General features: G+C 35.3%; 1 protein-coding gene across 2 annotated transcripts in view; it reads left to right on the top strand.

Moving 5' to 3' along the window:
* The window catches only part of CNTN5 (contactin 5), a 691,903-nt gene that overhangs the window by 491,650 nt on the left and 176,209 nt on the right, over nucleotides 1-24,044 (top strand). For both annotated transcript variants that reach the window (XM_035328324.1, XM_035328319.1), the window contains one exon: nucleotides 76-171. In XM_035328324.1, the coding sequence (XP_035184215.1) occupies nucleotides 76-171 (96 nt within the window). The remainder of the gene's footprint in view (nucleotides 1-75; nucleotides 172-24,044) is intronic.

Raw genomic sequence — 24,044 nt, 5'->3', positions numbered from 1 at the left:
TTTTTTTTTTTTTTTTTTTTTTTTTTTTTTCCCTGTAATTAAAATGCTGTTTTTGTTTTGTTTTGTTTTTAATAGATCTGGGGAATTTTAGTGGTCGGACAAGAAGTGCTGTCTCTGTACGTGAAGGTCAAGGAGTTGTTCTGATGTGCTCCCCTCCACTTCATTCACCAGGTACAGTAGGCTGCAACTTGTATGCACATTGGTTCTTCATATTATGCTCATCATAGGATGCTCGGCATTGTTGATAGAATGTGTAGCTGATTGTAGAACTTAAAGATAGAATATACACAGTTCTGATGACAGTTTTGGAGTACCAAACGAGTAATTAAAGATCATACACTACAAATGTCACTGAATAGCTACAAGATTTCCCCTATAAGAATGTCTTATTCACACTATAAAAGTTCAATGTAGAAATATTCTCCATACTAGCAGTGGTGCAGAATAGAATCATAGAATCATTTAAGTTGGAAAAGAACTCTCAGATCATCTAGTCCAACCTTTAACCTAGCACTGCCAAGTCCACCATGACAACATATCATTAAGCTCTACATCTAGACATTTTTGAAGACCTTCAGGGATGGTGACTCAACCACTTCCCTGGGCAGCCTATTCCAATACTTCACAACCCTTTCAGTGAAGCAATTTTTCCTAATATCGAACCTAAACTCTTGCGCCAGGGGAGGTTTAGGTTGGATGTTAGGAAGAACTTCTTTACTGAAAGGGTTGTTAGACATTGGAACGGGCTGCCCAGGGAAGTGGTGGAGTCACCATCCCTGGAGGTCTTTAAAAGACGTTTAGATGTAGAGCTTAGGGATATGGTTTAGTGGGGACTGTTAGTGTTAGGTCAGAGGTTGGACTTGATGATCTTGAGGTCTCTTCCAACCTAGAAATTCTGTGATTCTGTGATTCTGTAAACCTCCCGTGGTGCAACTTAAGGTCATTTCCTCTTGTTTTATCAGTTGGTGCTTGGGAGAAGAGACTGATCCCCACCTTGTGATAGCCTCCTTTAAGGTAATTGTACAGCATGATAAGGTCTCCCCTGAGCCTCTTTTTCTCCAGGCTAAACAAACCCAGCTCCCTCAGCTACTCCTCATAAGACTTGTTCTCTAGACTCTTCAGCAGCTTCATTGCCCTTCTATGGACATATTCCAGTACCCCAATGTCCTTCTTGTATTAAGGGCCCAAAATTGAACACAGTGTTCAAAGTGCAGCTTCACCAGAGCTGAGTACAAAAATGTATGCAGCCTTAAGGTCACATTTTTTTTTTATTATTTTTTTTTTCAGATTTTAAATATCTTAAAAAATTATTCCAAATGTCTGTGTTGACATACAGTTGAATACAAATTGGCTTTTGTTTTCAGAAGTACAGCCATGATTTTGGTTGATTCCAAAACATAGCTTAGTTTCCAGTACAACAGCATCATTGCTGAAATCCAGAAATATCACAAATCCCATGAAATGTCAGTGAATTTCCAAATGAATGTGTAAATATTCCAGAGAGGTTACGTTTTTGCTTTTCAGATTGGTACTCCTGTAATGTCTGCAGATAGCTAACTATGTCTTAATATTTGCATAGCATATAATAGCTGGAGACAAGCACTAGACATAATATCTTCGTTGCAAATAGGTACAATGTAGACCGCCCTTTTCCTCTTTGGGAAGTAAGGTTTGTACTGAGGGTACTTTTCCTTCCTTCAGAGTTGAGTTCTGGAAAAAAGTCACATTCCAGAGGGAAGAGGTGTCGAAAAGAATATTTCTTCTGCATTTCTATCAGAGAGATGTGTTCTATTTATATTTATTCTAGTATTATTTTTATTACTGTATTATAATTATCAATGTAATTAACAATTGTTATCTTCTGACCATCTCTGCTTTTCTGTCTTCTGAGTATATTGCCTTGTTATAGTTGCCTTTATAATCTATTTTTAAGTTTGACACTGCAATCTGTATGTGCAGTGCATTAGGAACAAGCAAGAGGAGTTAAAAGCCTTGCCTCAGTGCAAGAGATAAACATCACTGGTATAAGTGAAAACTGGTGGGAAGAGTCCTGTGACTGGTGTGTTACAATGGACAGTTACAGGCTCTTCAGAAGGGACAGGCAGAGCAAGCAAGGTGGGGTGGTGGTTCTGTATATACTGGAGGGGCTGGGCTATATGGAGCTTGCAGCTGGCAATGCCTCTGGGTAAGGATTAAGAGAAAAGCAATAAATAAATAAAGTGGATGTCATTGTGGGAGTCTACCATAGACCACACAGCCAGAATGACAGGACCAATGAATTAATCTTTAAGAAGCTAAGAAGTTCCTGTAAGTCAACCACTCTTGTCCTTACGGGTGACTTCACCTTGCCAGACATGAACTGGCAAAACACACACAGCTGGTACAAACAGATCCAGAAGATTCCTAAAACCCCTTTGAGGATAACTTCTTGGTACAGGTATGGAGGGAGCTGACTAGGAAAGGTTCCCCTCTAGATATGTTGCTTGTAAACAGAGACAGTATTGTGGGTGAAGTAGCTATTGGTGGCCATCTTGGCCACAATGACCATGAAGCAGTAGAGTATAAAATATTTTGTGATGTGAGGAAAACTGTCACCAAAACTTCAACTCTGGAAATGGGGAGAGCGGACCTCAGGTTGCTGAGGCACTTAGTAAGTTCTGCTGGGAAATTGCTATTGAAGGCATTGAGGTCCATCAGTGCTGGTGAATTTTTAAGTACCACCTCTTAAGAGAACAGAAATAGTCAATTCCAAAATGTCAGAAGTCAAGAAGGTGGGGCAGAGGGTTGACTTGGCTGAGCAGGGATGTTCATAGAATTATAGAAGGGTTTAGGTTGGAAGAGACCTTAAAGATAATCTCATTCCAACACCCCCTTCTATGGACGGGAACGCTACCTGCTTAGACCAGGTTGCTCAAAGCCCCATCCAGCATGGCCTTGAACACTTTCAAGGAGATGGGCCATCCGCAACTTTTCTGGGCAACATGTTCCAGTGTCTTACTACCCTCAGAGCAAAGATTTTCTTCCTTATATCTAACCTAAATCTACCCTTTTTCAGTTTAAAGCCATTAATCCTTGTCCTATCACTACAATCCCTGATAATGAGTCCCTCTTGTGCTTTCCTGTAGACCCCTTTACATATTGGAAGGTCACTATAAGGTCTCCCTTCTCTTTTACAGGCTGAACAACCCTAACTCCCTCAGCCTCTGTTCGTAGACAAATTTAATTCTAACAGGGCTTTAGCTTTCCTAACCTAATCCCTGGCTAGATTTTCTTTTAGAGTTTAGGCAAAAAAAAAAAAAAGAAAAAAAAAAAGAAAAAAAAAAAAAGTGTATGACCACTGGAGATGAGGTTGGGCAATATGGAGGACTATAGGGATACTCTTCACCAATGCAGAGAGAAAATTCATGCAGTTGAATATTCATGCAGTTGAATATCTATTAGAGTTGAAGCTAGACAGTACTGTGTTGGACAATTTTTATTTATTTATTTATTTAATATATATATATATGTTAACAACAAAGGAGGACCAGAGTAAACACTGGTCCTACACTTGATGAGGCAGGTCACCTCACAAACAGGGGTGTAGACAAAACAGAAATATTTAATGTCTTTTTTTGCCTCTATTTTCAACACCAATGATGGGCATTGGAACCCTCCGAGCCCTGAGTTGGATGACCATGACTGTGATAACAAAAAACTCGCAGCCAAACCTGAACTTGCATAGGAATTGCTGCCGTTCCTGGATGCATGAAAATCTGTGGGACCTGATGGGATTCAACCCGAATTACTGAAAGGGCTGTATTATGTCATTGTGAGACCTCTCCCAGTTATTTTCAATAGTCTTTGGAGAGGTCCCAAACAGCTGGAAGCTGGCAAACATTGCTCCAGTTTTCAAGAAGGGGAAGAAAGTAAATAGCCCTGGTAATTACAAGCTTGTCAGTCTCAATTCAGTGTTAGAATTATGGAGAAGATTATTCTGGGAGTTATTGAAAAACACCTAAAGATGATGTAGTCATTGGTCAGAGCTAACATGGGTTCATAAGAGGAAAATCCTATTTAATGGACTTAAATTCCTTTATGACAAGGTTACCCATCTAGTTGACCAGCGAAGACAGTTTATACAAACTTTTTTTGATTACAGCAAGGCTTTCAATACTGTTTCTCACAGTATCCTTCTGTAAAAAATGTCCAGCATACGGATAGATAAAAACATAATACAGTGGGTGAAAAATTGGCTGACAGGTCAGGCTCAAAGTGTTATGGAAAATGGGGTGACATCAGGCTGGTGGACAGTCACTAGTGGGATTCCCCAGGGCTCCATTTTATGGCCAGTTCTCTTTAATGTTTTCATAAATGGCTTGGATGCACGACTGGTAGGTAAGTAAGCTTGCAGATGACACTGAACTGGGAGCAACTGTTGAATCCCTTGAGGGTAGAGAGGACTTGCAGAGAGATTTTGACAAATTAGAGGGCTGAGCAATCACATGAAGTTTAACAAGAGCAAGTACTGGATTCTGCATCTGGGATGGGTCAACACTGAACACACATACCGACTGGAGGATGAGAAGATGGGGAACAGCCCTGCAGAAAGGGATCTGGGGGTTCTGTCTGTGGCAATTTGAACTTGAGTCAATAGTTTGCCCTAGAAGCAAAAAGGCCTAACCGTATCCTGGCCTAACCATATCCATCAAGTACAGCTGGTTATGGGAAGGGATTGTTCCATTCTACTCTCTGTTGGTGCTGCCTCACCTCAAGTACTGTGTGCAGTTTTGGGTAGCACAATATAAGATGGACATAAAACTATTAGACAGTGTCCAAAGGAGGACTACAAAGATGGTGAAGGGTCTAGAGGGCAAGATGTATGAGGAGCAGCTGAAGCCACTGGGTTTGCTCAGCCTAGAGAAGAGGAGACTGAGGGGAGGTGTCATGGCAACCTACAGCTTCCTCATGACAGGGAGCAACATGGGAGGCACTGATCTCCTCTCTCTGGTGACCGGTGGCAGGACCCAGGGGAAGAGCATGAAGCTTCATCAGGTTGCATGCTATGAAAAGGTTTTTCACTGAGTGGGTGGTTGGGCACTGGAACAAGCTACCCAGGAAAGTGGTCATGACATCAAGGCTGTGGGAGTCTAAGAAGCATTTGGACAATGCTTTCAGACATTTGGTCTGATTTCTGTGTAGTTCCATGTGGAGCCAGGAGTTGGACTCGATGATCCTTGTGGGTCCCTTCCAATTCAGGATATTCTATGTTACTACAATTCTATGAACTGAGTGATTGATGTTAAGGTTTAATTAAGATAAATAATCTGGGAAGAAGAAGAAAGTACAAAAAGTGAGAAACGGTTTCAGCATGAGAGCTCAATTCAATTTCTCCAAATAAACTGACAGTGTAAAGGTAGAAGGGCAACAATAGTGCAGTAGTCATATACCTCTTAACATGTCATTCCACAAAATGCACCTTATATATCATCAAAGCATTTGTAAATTTTCCCTAAAATTATGCTGTTAAACCTATATTTATCCAGATTCTAATTCAATGTTTTACTGTGAAGCACGTTGCTTTTGATTGTGATAAACTATTATCTTTCATTTTCATCAGTGGGCCAGCAAAAACCCTGCTGTGGAAATTCCTATGCTTACAAAAACAATGTTCAGCTTCTTTAGTTTATATTGTTTGAGTATTGGTATGCTATGCCAACAGGAAAATTCCTTCTGAAAAAAATATTTGGAAACCTTGTTAGCATAATTTTTTCACCATAGGAAAAGTTCTGCAGTGTGGAAGAGTAATTACTGAAAGCTGAAAAATTGCACTGATATACAAAAGTAAACACAAGCTCATGTAAATGGGAAAGGGAATTGGATTTCCTTTCCTTTGTTTGTCATGTAATGCAGAATCAGATGCAATTTCCTTTAACCTCCCTTCTTGCAAAATACTGAAGGGTTGCAAGTCCCTCTGGTACTACAGTGGAACAACAAATAATATTAGTAGAGTGGCTAGAGATGCCTGGGAAAGGGGAAAGCTATGTCCATGGACCTTCCAAAAAATTCCACATCTAGTGATGTTTCAACAATATTTGATAAAGTTCTGGTTATAGGATACAAGGCATTGATGATTGCCAGATCAAAGTCAGCTTATGAAAAAGAATTATAGACAAGCAAAACCTTAAAGGGGAATTGTGTGAGCTCAATATTGAAATTAAGCAGTAAATATGAAACTTCCCCAGACCCTTTGGCAGAGGAGAGGATCATCAAGTATTTGTATGCAGGAAAGTCAAAAATATTATTTTTTGAAAAAAATAAATAAATACTGGATACTCCATTTTAGTTTCTGGGTCAGATTTGAAAAATGGCATTGTCTTATAAGTAGCCTAAGAAATTTTGACCCTTAGAATCCCCTTGTAGACAAACTTACAAGTGAATTCTAAGCTGCTCTGGCAGATATGATAAAACCGTTTAAAGCATATACAAAATGTGTGATCATCTTGCATTAACAAGACTATGAGTTATGGGTATGTTTTTGGTAGAGATTTTTTTGTTTGTTTGTTTGTAGATGAACACTGTAAGCTCTGCAGATTGATTTATTCACATTCATCAGCACCTTTAGAAATAATTTTCACTTGCTATCCCAGGAGAGAAATCCATGATACTATATCAGATCCAATCATTCTCCACAACTTCATAAGCAATTCGTCCTTCAACAGAATCCCATTCCTCAATCTCAGAAGTCAATAACTACTTATAAACTTGCCTAAGAATTTCAGGATTGAGCCTTTTTAGAAAATGGCAATATCATTTTGGGAAAAGATGATGTATTCCATTAACACTATATTAAAAGAGATATAAGTTTATTAACCTATTTTCAATTAGGAGATAAAATAAATACTTTTGCCTGAATAGTACCCACATTCTGTTCTTTACAGAAAACAATTATAGAAATGTCTGAAAGTTTTTACAAAGCACCAGTGAATGAAAAAATACTACAGTTAACTTAAGAAGATTTTCATATGTATACAAATTTGATTTCTGATTATTAATGTGTTGTTATATTATCAAGAGGTAATACAACAGACAAACAACCACAATCTTGTAATATATGCAGATTATTCATGTAAGTTCATTAAATTGTTCAATTACTTTTTGGAGAAAATGAGGAAGAAAAAAAAAAAAAAAAAAAAAAAGCACCAGAAATATACCAGAAATATATTCAGAATATTTTTAGTGCAGACTCAGATGAGAGAATTATAGAGAGAATATCTTGGTTTTATTAGACATTTTTCTTAAGTTATCATCCTCTTTGCTGAGAAATAGCTGAGCAGCACAATGAAGGAGTTTTCATGAGATGGTATTTGCTCCTTCACAATAGTGAACGAAAATACATTCAAACAAAAGGATTTTGTTCAAACTCCCTGTGACAAAGAGCTACTGGCAGATTCTCACTTCCTGCTTTTATGAGATGGTCACTCCAAATAATAATAATAATAATAATAATAATAATAATAATAATAAATGTTGCATCTCACTTCACTGTGAGAGATATATCATTTTAATGTGTCTACTGCAGAAGCTTTCCCACTAATTCTAATTTTGTTGCAAACCCTAAAGTTTTCCCTTTTGAAATATAATAGTGGATAACTTGGACATCCAAAAACACATTTGATTTTTTTTCCCTATAAACATTACATTTGCTTCTCCTTCTCTGCCCTACCTTAGGTTTTCCTTCTGAATGGTTTTCCTAGTAAGTTAACTCTTATGTACCCCTGCTAAATGAGAGATTCATTAATTACCAACCACTTAAAAAAAAACAAGGTTGGGTTGATGACTCCATTTAAAATGGTTTCTGCTGCTTTTTTTCCACAAACAGGATTATGGTTCTTCATTGTAATACTCTAAAGGATGTAAATATAGGGTTTTATTCAGTCATTTAATCATCTTAATTACAAGGTTTACCATAGCAAGATTAAAAATGAATAGAAGATTTCATCAAGATTTACATGTTTCCTTCAGAATTAATACTTTCAGATGAGCTTTTTAAGGCTTTAATTCAAAGCTGTCTGTATCAATTTAACAGAGAATGAAGATTCCTATTGTTAGAGTAGTGCGGATGTGCTGCACTCTGCAAACCAGGAAAGCAGATGCATGCTCCATCCTGCGTCAAAAGGATGCTGCTCTATGGAGGCAGTATGAAACATCTGCACAGATGCTAAATTGATTTATTTTTTCTCACTCCTTAGCAGACTTATGATCTTACCCAGTTTGAAAACTCTTTTATAAGCTGCATCTTTTATGCATTGTCTTCAGTGTAATAAAACTAGTTTTCATTAGAGATACTTCACAGGACATCACAGAATCATAGAATCCAACCATCAACCTGACCTACCAAGTCTCATCACTAAAACATGTTCCTAAGTGTCAGATCCACACATCTCAAAAACAAAACAAAACAAAACAAAACAAAACAACACTTTATACCAAGTTCAAAAAGGTTTTGTCCAGTTCTTGTTTCCTAAATAGCTGTTCTCGTCCTCACGTTAATTGAAGAAAGTCACATCAAATAATATATATTTTTTTTTAAGTTATACTGAGTTACTATTTCTATGAACTTCAGAAACAAACAGAAAACTACTCTGGAAATATACACAAAGCAATCGCTTCTCACCATTCAGATTCTGCAAAAGGAATCTGAGCTCTGTGTTTGCGTTAAAATGGCTGCTTTGGCTTGGAGCTCCCCTGCAAGTAGGAAACGAAGTTCACAGACCCACAGAACCAGTCACCCAGGCAAGTCCAGGCAACTTTGGAAGATCTTCATGGAGAAAGACTCCACAACCACTCTGGGCAACCTCTGACAAGGCTCTGTCACCCGCACAAGTGAAGATGTGCTTCCTAATGCTTAGATAGAAGCTCTTGCATTCCAGTTTGTGTCTCTTGCCTCTTGTCCTTGCACTGGGCACCACTGACAAGAGCCTGGCTCTGTCTTCTTTACACCCTCCTTTCAGACACACACTGATAAGATCCCTGCTGAGCCTCCTCTTCTCCAGACTGAATAGTCCCAGCTCTCTCCGCCTTTCCTCCTAGGAGAGGTACTCCAGTCCCTTGATCATCTTGGTGTCCCTCTGTTGGACTCTTTCCAGTATCTCTAGGTCTCTCTTGTACTCAAAAGGCCCAGAGCTGGACACAGTAGTCCAGGTATGGCCTTGCCCATGCAGTCGAGTGGAGTGGAAGCATCACTTTTCTTGACTTGCTGGTTATCCTTTGTCTAATGCAGCCAATAATTTAGCCTTCTTAGCAGCAAGTTGCACATGCTGACTCATGTTCGACTTGGTGTCCACCAGGACCACCAGGTCCGTTTTTTTTTTTTTTTTTTTTTTTTTTTTTTCAGAGCTGCTTTCCAGCTGGGTGCCCCCCGGCATGTCCTGGTTCCTGGGGCTGGATTCCGCTCTCCTCTGTGTTGAACTTCATGAGATTCTTGTCAGCCCACCTCTCATTCCTGTCACGGTCCCTCGGGATCGCTGTGAGTCCCTCTGTTGAGTCCACCACTCTCCCTCATTTCATGTCATCAACAAATTTGCTGAGAGGTACTCTACCCCATTGTTCAGACTATTAGTGACAGTATTAAACAGGACTGGACCCAGTCCTGACCTCTGGGGCACTCTGCTCATTACTGGCCTTCAGCTAGACTTTGCACAACTGGCCGCTGCCCTCTGCATCTTTCTGTTCTGCCTGGTTTGATTCACCTCACTGTCAGGTCATCCAGCCCATACTTCAACAGCTTTCTATGAGGATTTTATGGGGGACAGTGTCAAAGGCCTTCCTGAAGTCCAGGAGGACAATATCCACTGCTCTATCCCCATCTACCATTACAAAACTTATCAGGTTGGTCAGGCATGACTTGGTGAATCCATAATAACTACTCCTGGTGATTTTCTTATCCTTCATGTGCCTGTAAATGGTTTTCAGGGCAAGCTGTTGCAACACCTTCCCAGGGATCAAGGTGAGGCTGACCAGCCTGTAGTTCCCTTGGTCCTCCTTCTTGCCCTTCCTGAAGATAGGAGTGACATTTTATTTCCTCTAGTCTTTGAGCACTTCTCCCGGTTGCCATGCTCTAGCTAAGATTATAGAGAGTGGCCTTGAGATCACATTTTCCATCTCCTTCAGCACTCGTGGGTGCATCCCATCAAGTTGAACTGAAATCCATTATTTCCTTTGGTCAGAAGTCCATGGGTTGGGCCCATATTATATGAACAATACATAGAAATAACAGGGCAGTCTCTAAATGACTTTATACAGGTAGAGACTTCTCCAGGCAAATTAGTTCTAATAACAAGCTTCTTATATTTGGCTAGACTGCCCTCAGTATGCTCATTAGCTTGTTTACAGGCAGTTGGCTCAGATATCTGCATTCATGCCACATCAAATTCTGTTCTGAAGGCATGCATACATCTTATGGTTCTGTCTGTTTACTAAACTGGCTTTTGTGAATGTAGTTCACATGTATCACCTTCTGTATTTATACTGAGGCAACAGGTTTGTATGAAGGATATGAATTCAGTCCCAGGATCCAGGCAGGTAACAGTGGTAATTCAGTGTGTAGCATAAGAGAACTTCAGTCTCTATGTTTATCTAGCCATTACCAATTTATTTAAAATCATAGGAAGTCTGCATGAACTTAGATCACTGAATCTCCATCTCTCTCTCATCACCAGTGGCTGCTGCTTCATCATTCTAGCCTGTCTTTACAGGTGAGGTTTCTTGCTAACCATGATTTTTGATATCAGTAAAGTTCTGCGTGTATTAAACAGTAAACTAATTTCTTTGTTGTTGTTGTTGTTGTTGTTGTTTTTTTTTTTTTTTTTTTTTTTTTTCCTATACTTTTTCAAATCTGACTTTTAAAATCAATTTATCATGGAAAGCTGTATAATTTGTTTCCAAGAGAAACCAGTGTGTAGGTGAAGCAGTTACATTTCTCCTCTCCTTTGAGAACATTGAATAAGACTGATTTGCTGGTTCCTAATCAAAACATTAGCCTTCCACAGTCTTCTCAAAACAGCATCTGCACAGGTCATGCATCCAGCCATGACTCTCTTTTAAGCTAAGTAGAATTTATTCTCCACTCGGTATCTTCTATTAACAGTTTTTAGTCTATATATATAATGCAGGTAATGGCAAATAGAACATTTCTCATTCACTGTACGTAACTGTAATTGTCTAACTATTTATTGGGAAGGCTGAACTGTCCAATGCCCTCATGCTTCTCTTTCTGCTAGCAAAAGTGAGAATAAGGGAAACATTTTTATTTTATTATTATTATTATTATTATTTTACTTAAGACATATCAGTGTTAAAATGGAAGGTAAATCTGTGTCCTAGACTTAACAAATGGTTGGCCTATAGGAAGGGGATTTGTATGAATACATATGAGACACCTGTCTTAACTCTAATTTTTTTCTCTCATAATTGCATGACATAGTTTGTTCTTCTTCACGCATTTCTATTCATTATCGAGGCATGATGCCAAGTAACAAAAACAGGCCACAACTAACAGTATTAGAAAATGATTGGAAAAGAGTGCGTGACAGAAAAGAATAATAAAGTTAATATGTCACACATACAGGACAAGATGACACAACTTCTTTATCCCTTCTTCAAATGCCCATAACATATAAATTATTATAATGTAAATATTAAACATTTTAAAAGCATTATTTCAAGAGCCACACCAACCAACTGAATGATTTGAAGGGTATCAGTCTCATAGGCTTTTTTATATTTTTGTGTTTATTTGACTTTGACAGAATGATAAGAAAGCTTTAACTTTGCTTTTTTATAATGAGAGAAAAAAAAAAAATGTTAGGAGACAGGTACACAGTACTTTAAACTCTATATTTTTGCCCTAATTCTCTGTTAATGATCATTCCATAGGGTCATCTCCTCTCTTCACCACATTTTATCCTGGAGGATTCATAAAGATGTTTTGCTCTTGTATCCCCTACTTTATCACTTTCCCTAAGATGCTTTTGAAATTTTATTGTCTGATAATACTAATTCCCATGTGTTATCATTGAAGCAAATATCCATGGCCCCCAACACAGCTCAGTACAACAATCTGTATTCTTTGTCTGTGTGACTGATTGATGACTATGCCTTGTAGTTTTCATTATGGAATGAACAAACACAATTAACTTCACTTTTTTTTCTACTATGGTCTTTTCATTGCTCAATACATGATCAGTAATTTTGCTGTTAACTTCCCTGGAGCACTTTATAGTGTTTCTTTCCTCAATCTTGTTGAAGGTAATGCATGCATCTGAGGATATGAAATCTAAGAGTTTGGGAATTATAGAATTTTCAGTAGGGTAGCATTGCAGCAAGCTATGTTTGCCAATGAGGAGATACTCACTGTCTGTTGGCAATGTGTTATTATTAGACTTTAATTAAATTTTAATGACCAGAATATGAACCAAATTCTAGGCAATATCTGTATAATAGTCATAGGGATAAATAATTATTATCCATTTAAAATTTCTGTACATAGGATTCCTGATTTTCCTTTAAGAAATAAATTATAAATTAATAAATTAAAAGCAATGTATTGGTGATGCAATCACAGTAAATTACCTCAAAGAACTTATAATTTGCTGTTTATTTTTTAAAAAAGCTTTTCCAAATGTTATCTCTATTGATATACCACTACCATCCTCTTCAAAACATTAATAATTCTTTCCAAAAAATGTGCTAAGGTACACTAGAAACTGAAATTTAGTGGCCCAAGATGCAATGGATCACTGACTCATACTGTTTTATCCCTCAAGGACTATGAAAATATAGTGAGAGAAAACTGGTTGACCTTGGCCAATTAAACCAGCATGTAATGCTGGATGAAGGGGCAGCCCTGACAGGTCTCAGCTTAAGGGATATGTACTGTCATTTCACAGCCTCACTAATGTCAACAAATATTACCCCAGCTGCCAGTTCAGGAGAATTAAAGTGGATACCAAGAAAAGAGGGAGGAAGCATAAGAGATTAATTAATTTAAAAAATTAATTGAGTATTTTGGCTTTTAACTCATGTTTTATGGCCTTTCAGGCAACAGCCATATGTGGCTATTTTCTAGAGGTTGGCATATGGGACAATAATGATGAAAAGTTTCTGTAATGGGCAAACTCCACTTCCCTGGAGACACAATGCTAGTCTGTTACTGAGATATCCCAACAAATTAGATACAACTATCAGGAACCCTTTAGTCTAGTGATTAAACAAGACGGCATTACCATGCCAGGTTTAACAGAAATGTATGTTCATGGTGCCACAACCACATCTCAGCAACTAATAATGTAAAAATGCCAATTAAAGCAGAAAAGGAAAAAAAAAAAAAAAAAAAAAGTTGCAATTATTTTTTTATTTTTTATTTATTTATTTATTTATTTTGTGCTGCAGGCTATATAACTTCAAAAAGGAAGGAGCCCCAAAATAATAACTATAAGATTGGAATAACATGCAGCAGTTAAAGACAGAGTGACACAGTGTTCTTGCAAATGTTACTCTCTCATAATGTTTTCTGTTACAATCCACTTGCAACTTAGTTCTGATGGTTTACTAAGCTGGTGGCAGGAACCAACTTAGTTCTGATGGTTTACTAAGCTGGTGACAGTTTTACAAATATGTCAGTTACATATCAGAAAGTTTATTTTGTTTAAGATAGAGAATTCCTAATTAATCCCAATTACCTCTCCATAACGCAGACAACAATAGCAAGAAAGAGTGCACATTAATTATATAACCAAGGAGAAGAAGCCAGAAATATAATGTTGGTCAGACAGCTAAAACAAGAGAACACATAATAAGGAGAAAGACATGAGAAATTATTCATTTCTAAGGGTTTGGAGTCTAGCTCTTTCTCTCCATCACCCCTGTGAATAAATATTAAAGGAATGAAAAAGGATGAAAATAGTTGAGTTTTCAGAAAATGTAATTGTTTACTGTTCCCAGTTTAGGCACAGTTAATTAAATTCAATGGTGATTCTGGTAGAGCTAACTGCTGAAGATGGTAGGAAATCAGTCTTGACTAAAGGAGTAAGTTCTGACATGCATTCTATAGGATACCATGGGATTCTCTATGAAATAATGTCAGTTATTCCTTATTTTATATGTGTGATATGAAAGTCAATCATACAATCACTTGAGGTAATGCAGGTCTTAATGTGACATATTTTCATATATTTAATAAGTTCAGGAAGACTGTTCCAGATAAAAGAAATGGTATGAAAAAAAAAAATAATAAAATAAATTTATATATATATATATATATATATATATATATAGGATATTTAGTTTTCTTTTTTCCTTTACAAAAGTGAAACTAGAAATTGTTTAGAACTTGTTTAGAAACATATATCTGGATGTGTTCTTTTACCTGCCCAATACAAATATAACTGAAGGCAATTATAACTTAAATAATAATTATGTTAAAGGCAATTGTTTGGACTTATCAAGAAGAAAATGACTGAATGGATATAAGCCTAACGTCATGGCTTTCAGACTGAAATCTGAATGGTTGCAGCTAAACCAAACTAGTATGCATCCTTACTTTCTGACAACAAAATATATTTTTCAGAGCAGTAACAGTAGAATGGTATCTTCTTTCCTATCACAATGATGCCTTTTCTGATGCCATCAATTTTGATAATTTGCTTGTCCATTTCTAGTTCCTCTGGTCTCATGCTATGTTCCCATATTGTTAAAATCATCATTGATGACTTAATTAGCCAGCTAATACACTTCCTGTTGTGTTGATGCTATTATCCTACAGCAAAGAATATGGAAAATTTCATTTCATTTATTGGTTTATTGAAGCGTTAATTTTCATGACACTTTTATTGTTTAATAATTAAGCAAGTTTTCCAGTGGAGACCACAGGGATACAAATTCAGGAAGAAGAAAGAATGGAAAGAAAGCTATAGATAATACTGATGAATTGTTTGTCTCAGTTTGGCTTTTCCTGAAGAACCACAAGGTCCTTTAGGACTTGAGATCAGTCAACCCAACTCCATGGCAAGATGAAGGGTTGTGAGAGAAAGCTGAAACACCAGAATCCTTACTTCTGAGATCTTTCTATCACTGTTGTTGGGCAATGGCCTGGTTTAAAACTTTTCAATTTCAGTGCTGCTGTTCAGAATTGTTAGACAGTTAACAGGAGTTGACTCTGTCTACTTTCTCCAGATCAGATGAAAGAAATGTGGGACAATACTAAGGTGATGGATAGGCTGCGACTCAGGTTTATTTATTTTGAAGGGCTTTGTTGACAGATGTTGCAAATTACTAGAAGTTGCATCCATTCATTTTCTGTTTACTGCAGTCAAAAAGAGAAGCACTTACATGTGCTTATGAAAATGATCCATGTAGACGTGTGCTTACAAAAATGACATATGTATTGTTCCCACTGGCCTCTCAGTGTTGGTGAACTGTGAATCAATGTATGAATGCTATTTATTTATATGCTTCCTAATTTTACTCCCTGAAATAAATGTTGAATATAATCCCTGACAAATCCACTGATGCAACTGAAAGAATTAAGTATTTTACACATTTTTGTGAACAACAACAAACAAACAAACAGATTAGTAAGAAATAAGCTAGTAGCACTTAACTTTTCTGCTTAATGCAGACAGGGAGGTACTCATCTGCAGATGAGTGATGCTTAGTACCTCTGACTCACTATGCTCATCTCCTCTGAATTTGTGTAAGCATGAATAGCTAAGGAAAATTTTCTGAAGCAGTTTTCCATTCCAGATACCATGCAGGAATCAGAAAACTTGTTTTAGAGGGCTGAATATAACTTAAAAACGTTATAACCATTAACTTTGAGAAGATATCTCCAAATTTTCAAAAGTGATCAGTTTTAGATCAAATTTCATTTGTTCAGTATATGAATTTGAAATATACATGTTTTAGAGGAGATATTAGGGAAAGTAAAGGGGCTTTGGAAAACATAACTGGAGTTCTGAAAACTACACGTATTCAACTCAGGAAGAAGCAGAATTGCTTGTCATTTACATTACTTTAGTAATGCTATCTCTATTAGAATAACAACAACAACAATCAGAAAGAGTTGCGAAAACATATTATTCCTCCATGTGATATATATATATATATATATATATATATATATATATATATAATGTGACACATCAGGTGTCACTTTGACTGCTAATGGTAAGGAGATGAGGAAGAGAGATTATAATCATGAGACACTGTCCTAAGCTGCAAGTAAGGCAACAGAAGGCTAAGTATTATTTCTAAATAATAATGTGACAAGTAGAAGATGGGTGACAGAAGTTCACTGGGTTTCCAGCAGTGCAGAACGACATGCACTGAGACTCAGCTGTGTATTGTCTATATGTAACAACAGGTAAGAGTAACAGTCTCTACATTGTTAAATTTTAAATGATTGATTGTTGCTGAGGTTATTTGCAGTGATTTATTTGTACAACATGGTTCAACAGTGTTATTGGCATTCTAGAGCAGTTTACTAATGTGATTTTTATCTTCCTCTTCATCTGCACTTTGAGTTATTTTTAATTGAGATGAAAAAAAAAAAAAAAGAGATCTGTCACTGTCATTCTTAATACTTAAAAAATGTGTTCTTATGTTATCCTCTGAAGAATTTGTTCACATGTTCCATTGTGTTCAGAAAGATGTAATGTGTAATGGATGATCCGTTATTTGCTAAATTTAAGCCTAGAAAATATACCAGGAAGGAGCTGAGCATTACACATTCAGCATCTGAATCACTATGTGGTTTATACTGCTAATTTCTTTCAACATTTGAAAGTCACATTCAGAGACAGCATTTGGGATTTGTTACCCATCTCCAGTTTCATCTTCTAAGCTCCTGAGGATTAGCTGGTTCTAAATTTTTTGTTTTGTTGTGGTGATTTATATGTGTGAAGAAGACCTGGTGAGAAGTAATAATATTAAAAATTAAAAGAGTTATATATTAGTTGAGATTTCACTTTATCTATACCCTGACTCGTGACTGCTGGGAAGTCACTTCCTTCAATTCTATTATCAATTTCCTCATATTATATATTATATATAACATATATAACCTATATATGTCATATTATATATGACAATAACATTAGGGACCTAAGTGGCCCTGCTTAAGCAGGGGAATTGGACAATATGACCTCTAGTGGTCCATTCTAGACTAAACCATTTTGTGAATCTATGATTATATGAAACTCTAATATCAGAGCATGATCAGAGTGCAAAAGTGATGTAAAGTGGGAATGAGAAGAAAGGAAAGGAAACAATGTTACTTTAAACTGTTGGACATTTTGCCAGAGGAATATATATATAATATTCTATAGAATAATGTGTTTTCCTGAGCATTAAACAATTTCCTCAGAATTTTCTGATGCCACACTTTTCATATGAGGACAATAGTTAGTTAGTCATTGGTTACTGACTTTACTAAAGGAATTGGAACAAATTGTGAATTATTGTTCATTTGAATTTATTCAAACGTGTATTCAACACATTTCCATCATTAAAAAAAAAAAAAAAAAAAAAGTTCTAATAATAATAAGCTATCCAAATCAGATTTACCAGTGACTTCTCCTGCACATTGGTCTCTGACAAGTTTTATATCTCCTGTAGATCAGTGATTACAACTGCACTGGTTTGTTTTTAGCCATTAAAATGTTAATCAGTAAAAGATCAAGGATCCCAGAACAGGATGGGACATGTTCCTTTTGATCATGTTTAAAAGTAAGTTTGAGCATTGTTTTCCACTTTTACCTGTTAATATATGGGTATCAATAGCAGACCTATAGTTAGAATTATTTTATTTTCTCTTGAAATATTTTTAAATTTATTTGTAATTCATTTGTCTTGCTTGTCAGAGAAATTTCTTCCCAGTGTTTTTTCTTCTTTAATAAAGTTATTTTAACCTTAAAGAAATATATATATATTTCCACCATCAGTTGTTATCCATAAAATTGTATTATTTTTATATTTTCTCTATTTAAATAAAAAAACTATATATTCTGATAAAATAGGTTTACATTCTGAAAGGAGAGCATGTCTAAACACACCTTTACATGAAAATCTTACTGGGAATATAATATCTCAAAAAATTATCTCAAACTATGGGAAGAAAAACATTATTATTGTTATTATTATTATTATTTCCATAAATATATTTATAAATATATTATATATCATGTATATATATTATAAATATATATTATATAAATATAATAATGATTATTATTATTATTATTTAAAATAAAGAAGGATCGATAGCTGGCTGAGCTTGAGTTCTGCAAATTTACTGTGTCATTCAGTTGAACTCTCAATTTGCAAGCAATAAGATTATAAATTGTTATTTAGAGACAACCAGTATGGATTTGTTAATGAACAAATCATATCAAATATAAATTAATTTTTATCTTTGAAAGTGTGAATGACCTCATGTTAAAAATGTATATTTAGCATTTGTGAACGACTTCTAGCTCCAAGAGATTACAACCATTGCAGAGGATAGAAAAGGAATACAAAATTATAACTTGGAGAAGTGGCCTGAACTTAGTAACAGAATATTCAGAAAAATGCAAAGTAGTAAACTGACCAAAAAAATCAAACGTAAAGATAGAATAAATGGAAATAAATGATTAAACAATTATTTAAAATTAATATTAAAGTTAAACAAATTGTGCTAATATAGAAAACTAAATACTAAATTGATTGGATAATTGTATGCCTCAATTCCAGGGATATAGTAAGTGCATAATCTACAAAGTATGTGAGACTATTATTCCATCTATCATCACTGTTAATGTCTCAGTATATGTGACTACCATGTCCAGCTTTGTGTCCTACATAAGTTGTAGAAAAGCAGAAGAACTGATAACAATAAAACTAAGTACATGATTCAAAACCATGATTTATAAGGAAAATTTAAAGAGATTTGCTTGATCTATCCTTGAAGACAAAAGCATAATACAGACCAGAGGAGTAACATCTACTATTGTAATTGAAAAGCTTAATATAGGTTAGCAACAAAATGTTTCTGATACTCTCAATATGATAAATTGAATAAGCAATAACTATTGAAAATAAATAAATAAATAAAGGAAATACACATGAATGTAAAGGAAAACTTTCCAATCATTAACTGAGCTATGAAATAGGTTAATCTGAAAATCTTAATTTAGGAATATAACTCGCCACACATTTTAAAGGACTGGGCTCAGAATCTGTTTAGACTTGCCTCAGGGGAAGGGAAGAACCTGAAGGACATAAGTTCTTGAGATATTTTGATTCCTATTTTTTGATTATTTATAGCATGAAATATTTTTTAAAAAAAATATGAATCTCATATCAATGACAATCAAGTACACATCATAATCTATTAAAATTTCTGAGAGGCCACCTTTTTGTTATATGCAATGTGGTCTCTTTAAAGAGCATACATAAAAGTATTTACAAGTTTCAATGACTGGCTACATTTCATATATGTCAAATGCAAAAATGAGTCTATACTGACTGCGTCTATATTTTAGTTGTCTCAGTAAGTGATTACCCAAAAAAAAAAAATAATAATAATTTGAAGATTTATCTCCGTAATTAAATCTGAACAAAGATAAATATGTGATCGGTTGAGTTGTGTTTCAGGTAAGTGAGCAGTAGATACTGAGCCCCTAGAGCAGAAAAGGAGCAATTCCATTGCTAGCTGATAAATAGACAACATCTATTTGCTCTACGTGGGGACATTACAATGCAACAAATAAATTACCTTCATTAAATATTTTCTTGTAAGATTAATGAGCACTGATAAGCCACAGCAGCACAAAAAAAAAAAAAAAAAAAAAAAAAAAAAAAAAAAAAGACACCAAACTTATTTATCTGGTTGTAGTGGGAGGCTGGAAGAACAACCCATTGTTATCATTCATCTTAGCTACAGAAATCCTTTCACATTTTCTCTGAAATGTGAAATGTACTCCATCATTAGAAAGTGCAACATATTACACCTTTATTCAGTGGTTGGTACACAGAATATCCAAACATCAGGTGTGATGATAAAAGTTAAAACTGGGCTTGAGATTAAATAAGGTTTTGTATTTTCAGCAGGGGAGATTTCGATATATTTTTTTTTTTTCTGATTATTTATTTCATTTGAACTGAATATTTCTGAATGATAAAGCAAAGCTATCATGTAAATTTGATGTTTTATAGTTATGCATAGTAAATTCATACCCTAATCTGGAGTGAATTTGTTGCTAGTTTGTCTAGTTTGTTGGTGGTGGTGTTTTTTTTTGTTGTTGTTGTTGTTGTTGTTGTTTTGTTTGTTTTAATAAAGAGTGAGAGAGGGAAGAAGGGACTTCTTCAGAGTTACTAAAATTCCCAGATTACTTCAGATTTTGGCTGTCATCAGGCGTCAGTACCATTTAATCATCAGGTACTGCCATCTTGTGGAATTGGAGCAATCATAGGAAACCCTAAAACAGAGGAAGATAAATATATTTTTCCAACAGGATACTGGAGGAGATGGACTAGTATATCTTACTGCATCATAAAAAGACGACACAAAATAGACTTATTTATTTTGGAAATACTGTAATTCCACAAAAGTGCAATTGTGGGATATGTGTTTGCATGTTTTGCAATATTTAACTATAATATGGACTTTACCTTTAGGTTCTAGGCACTCTGAAGGAGTTTCAATGGTTACTCTCATGTTATATCTTCACACGCCACCTGAAATACCACTTATGTCCAGAAACTACATGTTTAAAGGAGAAAAGAAGCAATTTCTGAGGAGAAAAGTCTTGAAACAAACATGGGAAACAATCAGGCATTAACAAACATAGGAGTGAATATTTGGTGATATCTGATTGCCTCCACCACAGCTCTTTTTAAAATAGTTAAAGATTTATTTCTCAGTGATCCTCACTGACAAAAAGACTTTTGCATTACCATAGTACTAACATTTACTACATCAGAATGATATCTCCAGAAACATCATATAGCACTAACAAAAATGCTGATATGTCAGTATTCCAGCGTCATCCATTATGAGAAATACGTAACATTGTGACAGTTTAGAAATTAGTGTTGCGAAACAGAGAAAATAGATCTACTAAATCATTTAAGAAATGATAGTAAACAAAATTTCTCACCATAAATTCTTTTTGGCAGGAGATAGATGTGCTCTTCTCACAACTTTATCACCAAGTGACCCAAATTTTCACCTACATAGCTCACTAAAAACTCCTTAATAAAAGAGAAACAAGATAGGCATTTGGAAGGCTTTCCAAATGGACTTCAGAGAACAGACACAAAGCTTCTCAGAGACATAGGTCTGTAAGCAAGACTGGTCATTCATAAAAGGAAATGCCAGTTTTGCAGTTAGCAAGATGATTTAAATCATTTTCACACCAATACTTAGCATATAGTGGAATCTGCCAGCAGAAGACTCCTCAAGCCCATGCCACAGGAGAATGCCAATTTACAACTGCATCTATAATTCATAATTTCTGTTTTATTTTTATTATTATTATTATTTTTATTTCCTGTGTTTGAGTGTGTTGATAAATATTATATAAACAAAAGTTTACTTTGTGTTGTCATTCATCTGTAATTTCCAGAAAGGTCTCTGCACATCATCTTTGTGATTTTGGCATAGGTGTCATATTAAACATAAAGCAGATGGCTATAAAAATAAAAAATATGCTCAGCACATATTCTTTAAAAATGCTCTCTACTTCTGTGTACAGCAGTATTCACAGTTTCCTATTTTCACCTAAACTTTTTCCCTATTGAAATCAAAGTAAGTACAACATGGAGAAAACATTTTACTCAGTCTTATTGCATTTGTACAACATGAAGAAAATGTCTACTCAGTCTTACTGCATTTTTTTCTCAAAAAGAGATGACTTCAGATGGTTCATCTTTAAAGTCATTACTTCTTGATTTTACAGTTGAAGTTTGGTTTATAAAGGTTTTGGCAGCACTTAATTTAAGCTTCAAAGTTTCTTCAAACTCACAATTATTTACCTGTCAGGAGTGATGCATCTGTGGGATTTAATGCCCTATTCAAAAGTTAATGCAATGATAGGTTGCGCTCTATGCCTAACCAAACCACACTGGTTCTAAAATCTTTTAACCTAAACCATTGTGCTAAAATATAGGCTTGAAGTTCACTAAAACTGCAGTGACCCATGTACAAATAGAACTAGTGTCTTCTACTTGGTCATAGGTCTTGGTCTGAAATTCACTCATCAGTTTGACATTTTGTAATAGTGGTATATCAGGTGATATTTAAAGAAAGGACTCTCTTTTAATTTACATCTGCTCCTGTGATGAGCAGCTGTTGGAGTTGTGATACATTACTAACTACTGTTGTTCTAGAATTCTTTTTTATGTATGTGTACTATGAATAACAGACTTAAAAAATAGACAGCCATGTTTTAAACTGTTGATTCTACATCATCTCTTTGTTAGTTATTTTTAAATGTCATTGCAATTACTAGGGTATTCCCTTATGAATGACACTGTCAGAAAAAAAAAATATAATAATAATAATAAAATAAAATAAAATAAAATAAAATAAAATAAAATAAAGTAAAATAAAATAAAAAAACGCAAATGAAAAAGCAAATTAATCTTCTGCCTGGACATCCTGCATTAGTAATCCTGTGATTTAAGAACCTAAAATTTTAATTTTGCTGGTATGTAAGCTGTGAACAGTCCTAGAGTATGAAAATCAGTGTGTGTTTTGTCCTCCATCATCTTAGAATTTAGAAGTGTGAGAGATTTGTACAATGGATCAATGTCAAGATACACCCATTTTCCCATAATTGCAGTAGTTCTCCTAACACCCTTTTGTAAAATCACTTCTACAAGATCATCCATCTATTTCTGTCAGCTAAGAACTGTTGAGATCCCAGATCCCTAGCCAACCATGTTTTTTTCTGACTGTTCAGCATAACATAAATTGGAAATTTCAGAGTTTGTGTATTGGGTTTATGTAGCAAGAAGGAAAAATAAACAAACAAGTAAATAAGAAGCCTAAACCACAGTTTAATAACACAAATTGTTTGAGTTTTAGATTTGACAGAAGTTCTACTGCCTTTTTTTCTCACTACCCTGTCCTAATTCATCCATTGCTCAATTTTTAAGAGTAAAAATCATTTGGAAGTTACCAAAATAACAGTATCCCTCCAGACTCAGAACCAGCAAAGACTAAGTATTTCATTTCATTAGAGGTACAAAATTTCATTGCCTCAAATCCATTCTTTAGGAATAGTTCTAATTAATTAATGAATAATTAATTGTTTGGTTTTAGGGAACAAATAAAGTAAATTCTTTTCTACATGAACAGCCAATGAACTCACAATGATGACTACCTTACATTTGGTCTGAACTACTTTTCAGCCAGAGCAATTAGTGAGACTGATTGGTTTTCATTTGAATTCGTAACAGGTGTCTTCAATTAAAATCTATGCATTTTCCTTGAACTCATATGTTCATCACCACCTTGTAGAATTTCATGCTGTCCTAAATCATTTCTGCCAGATAAGACTTCGTAGCAAAATGTGGCAATGAAATTTTCCAAGAAAAATATTTTGGGTTAATTAGTATTTTGCTTGAAACATAGCAGAAGAGGAAGGAAATTTTGAGCATTCAGAGAGCTCTCCAAAACTCCTCAGGATCTGCTCAGAGCTGCAATTATATCTGAAAAAAGGATTTTAAGCAGAAAGTCAACTTAATTCTCTGTTTTGCAAAAATCTTCCCCCACTGTGTGATGGCTATGTTTAGTCCTTTAACATAGCATTTTTGTACTGATGCGATCAATTTGTCATGAGAAAATTTTCATCTGACAAAAGAGGATTGCACTTCTGCAAAATTAATCCAGAACATCCTTCATCTGTAAATCACTACATGACTGCTTACATTAGTGGCTTATGTTGTCTGAAAACCGTTCATCATTCCATTTCTTTCTGACCACGTCAGGGAGTGGTACAACATAAGGACAGGAAGGG

Source organism: Oxyura jamaicensis, chromosome 1, assembly GCF_011077185.1.
Source record: "Oxyura jamaicensis isolate SHBP4307 breed ruddy duck chromosome 1, BPBGC_Ojam_1.0, whole genome shotgun sequence".
NCBI lineage: Eukaryota > Metazoa > Chordata > Aves > Anseriformes > Anatidae > Oxyura > Oxyura jamaicensis.
Note: the sequence above shows the minus strand (reverse complement) of the source record. Positions and strands in the feature narration are given on the sequence as shown.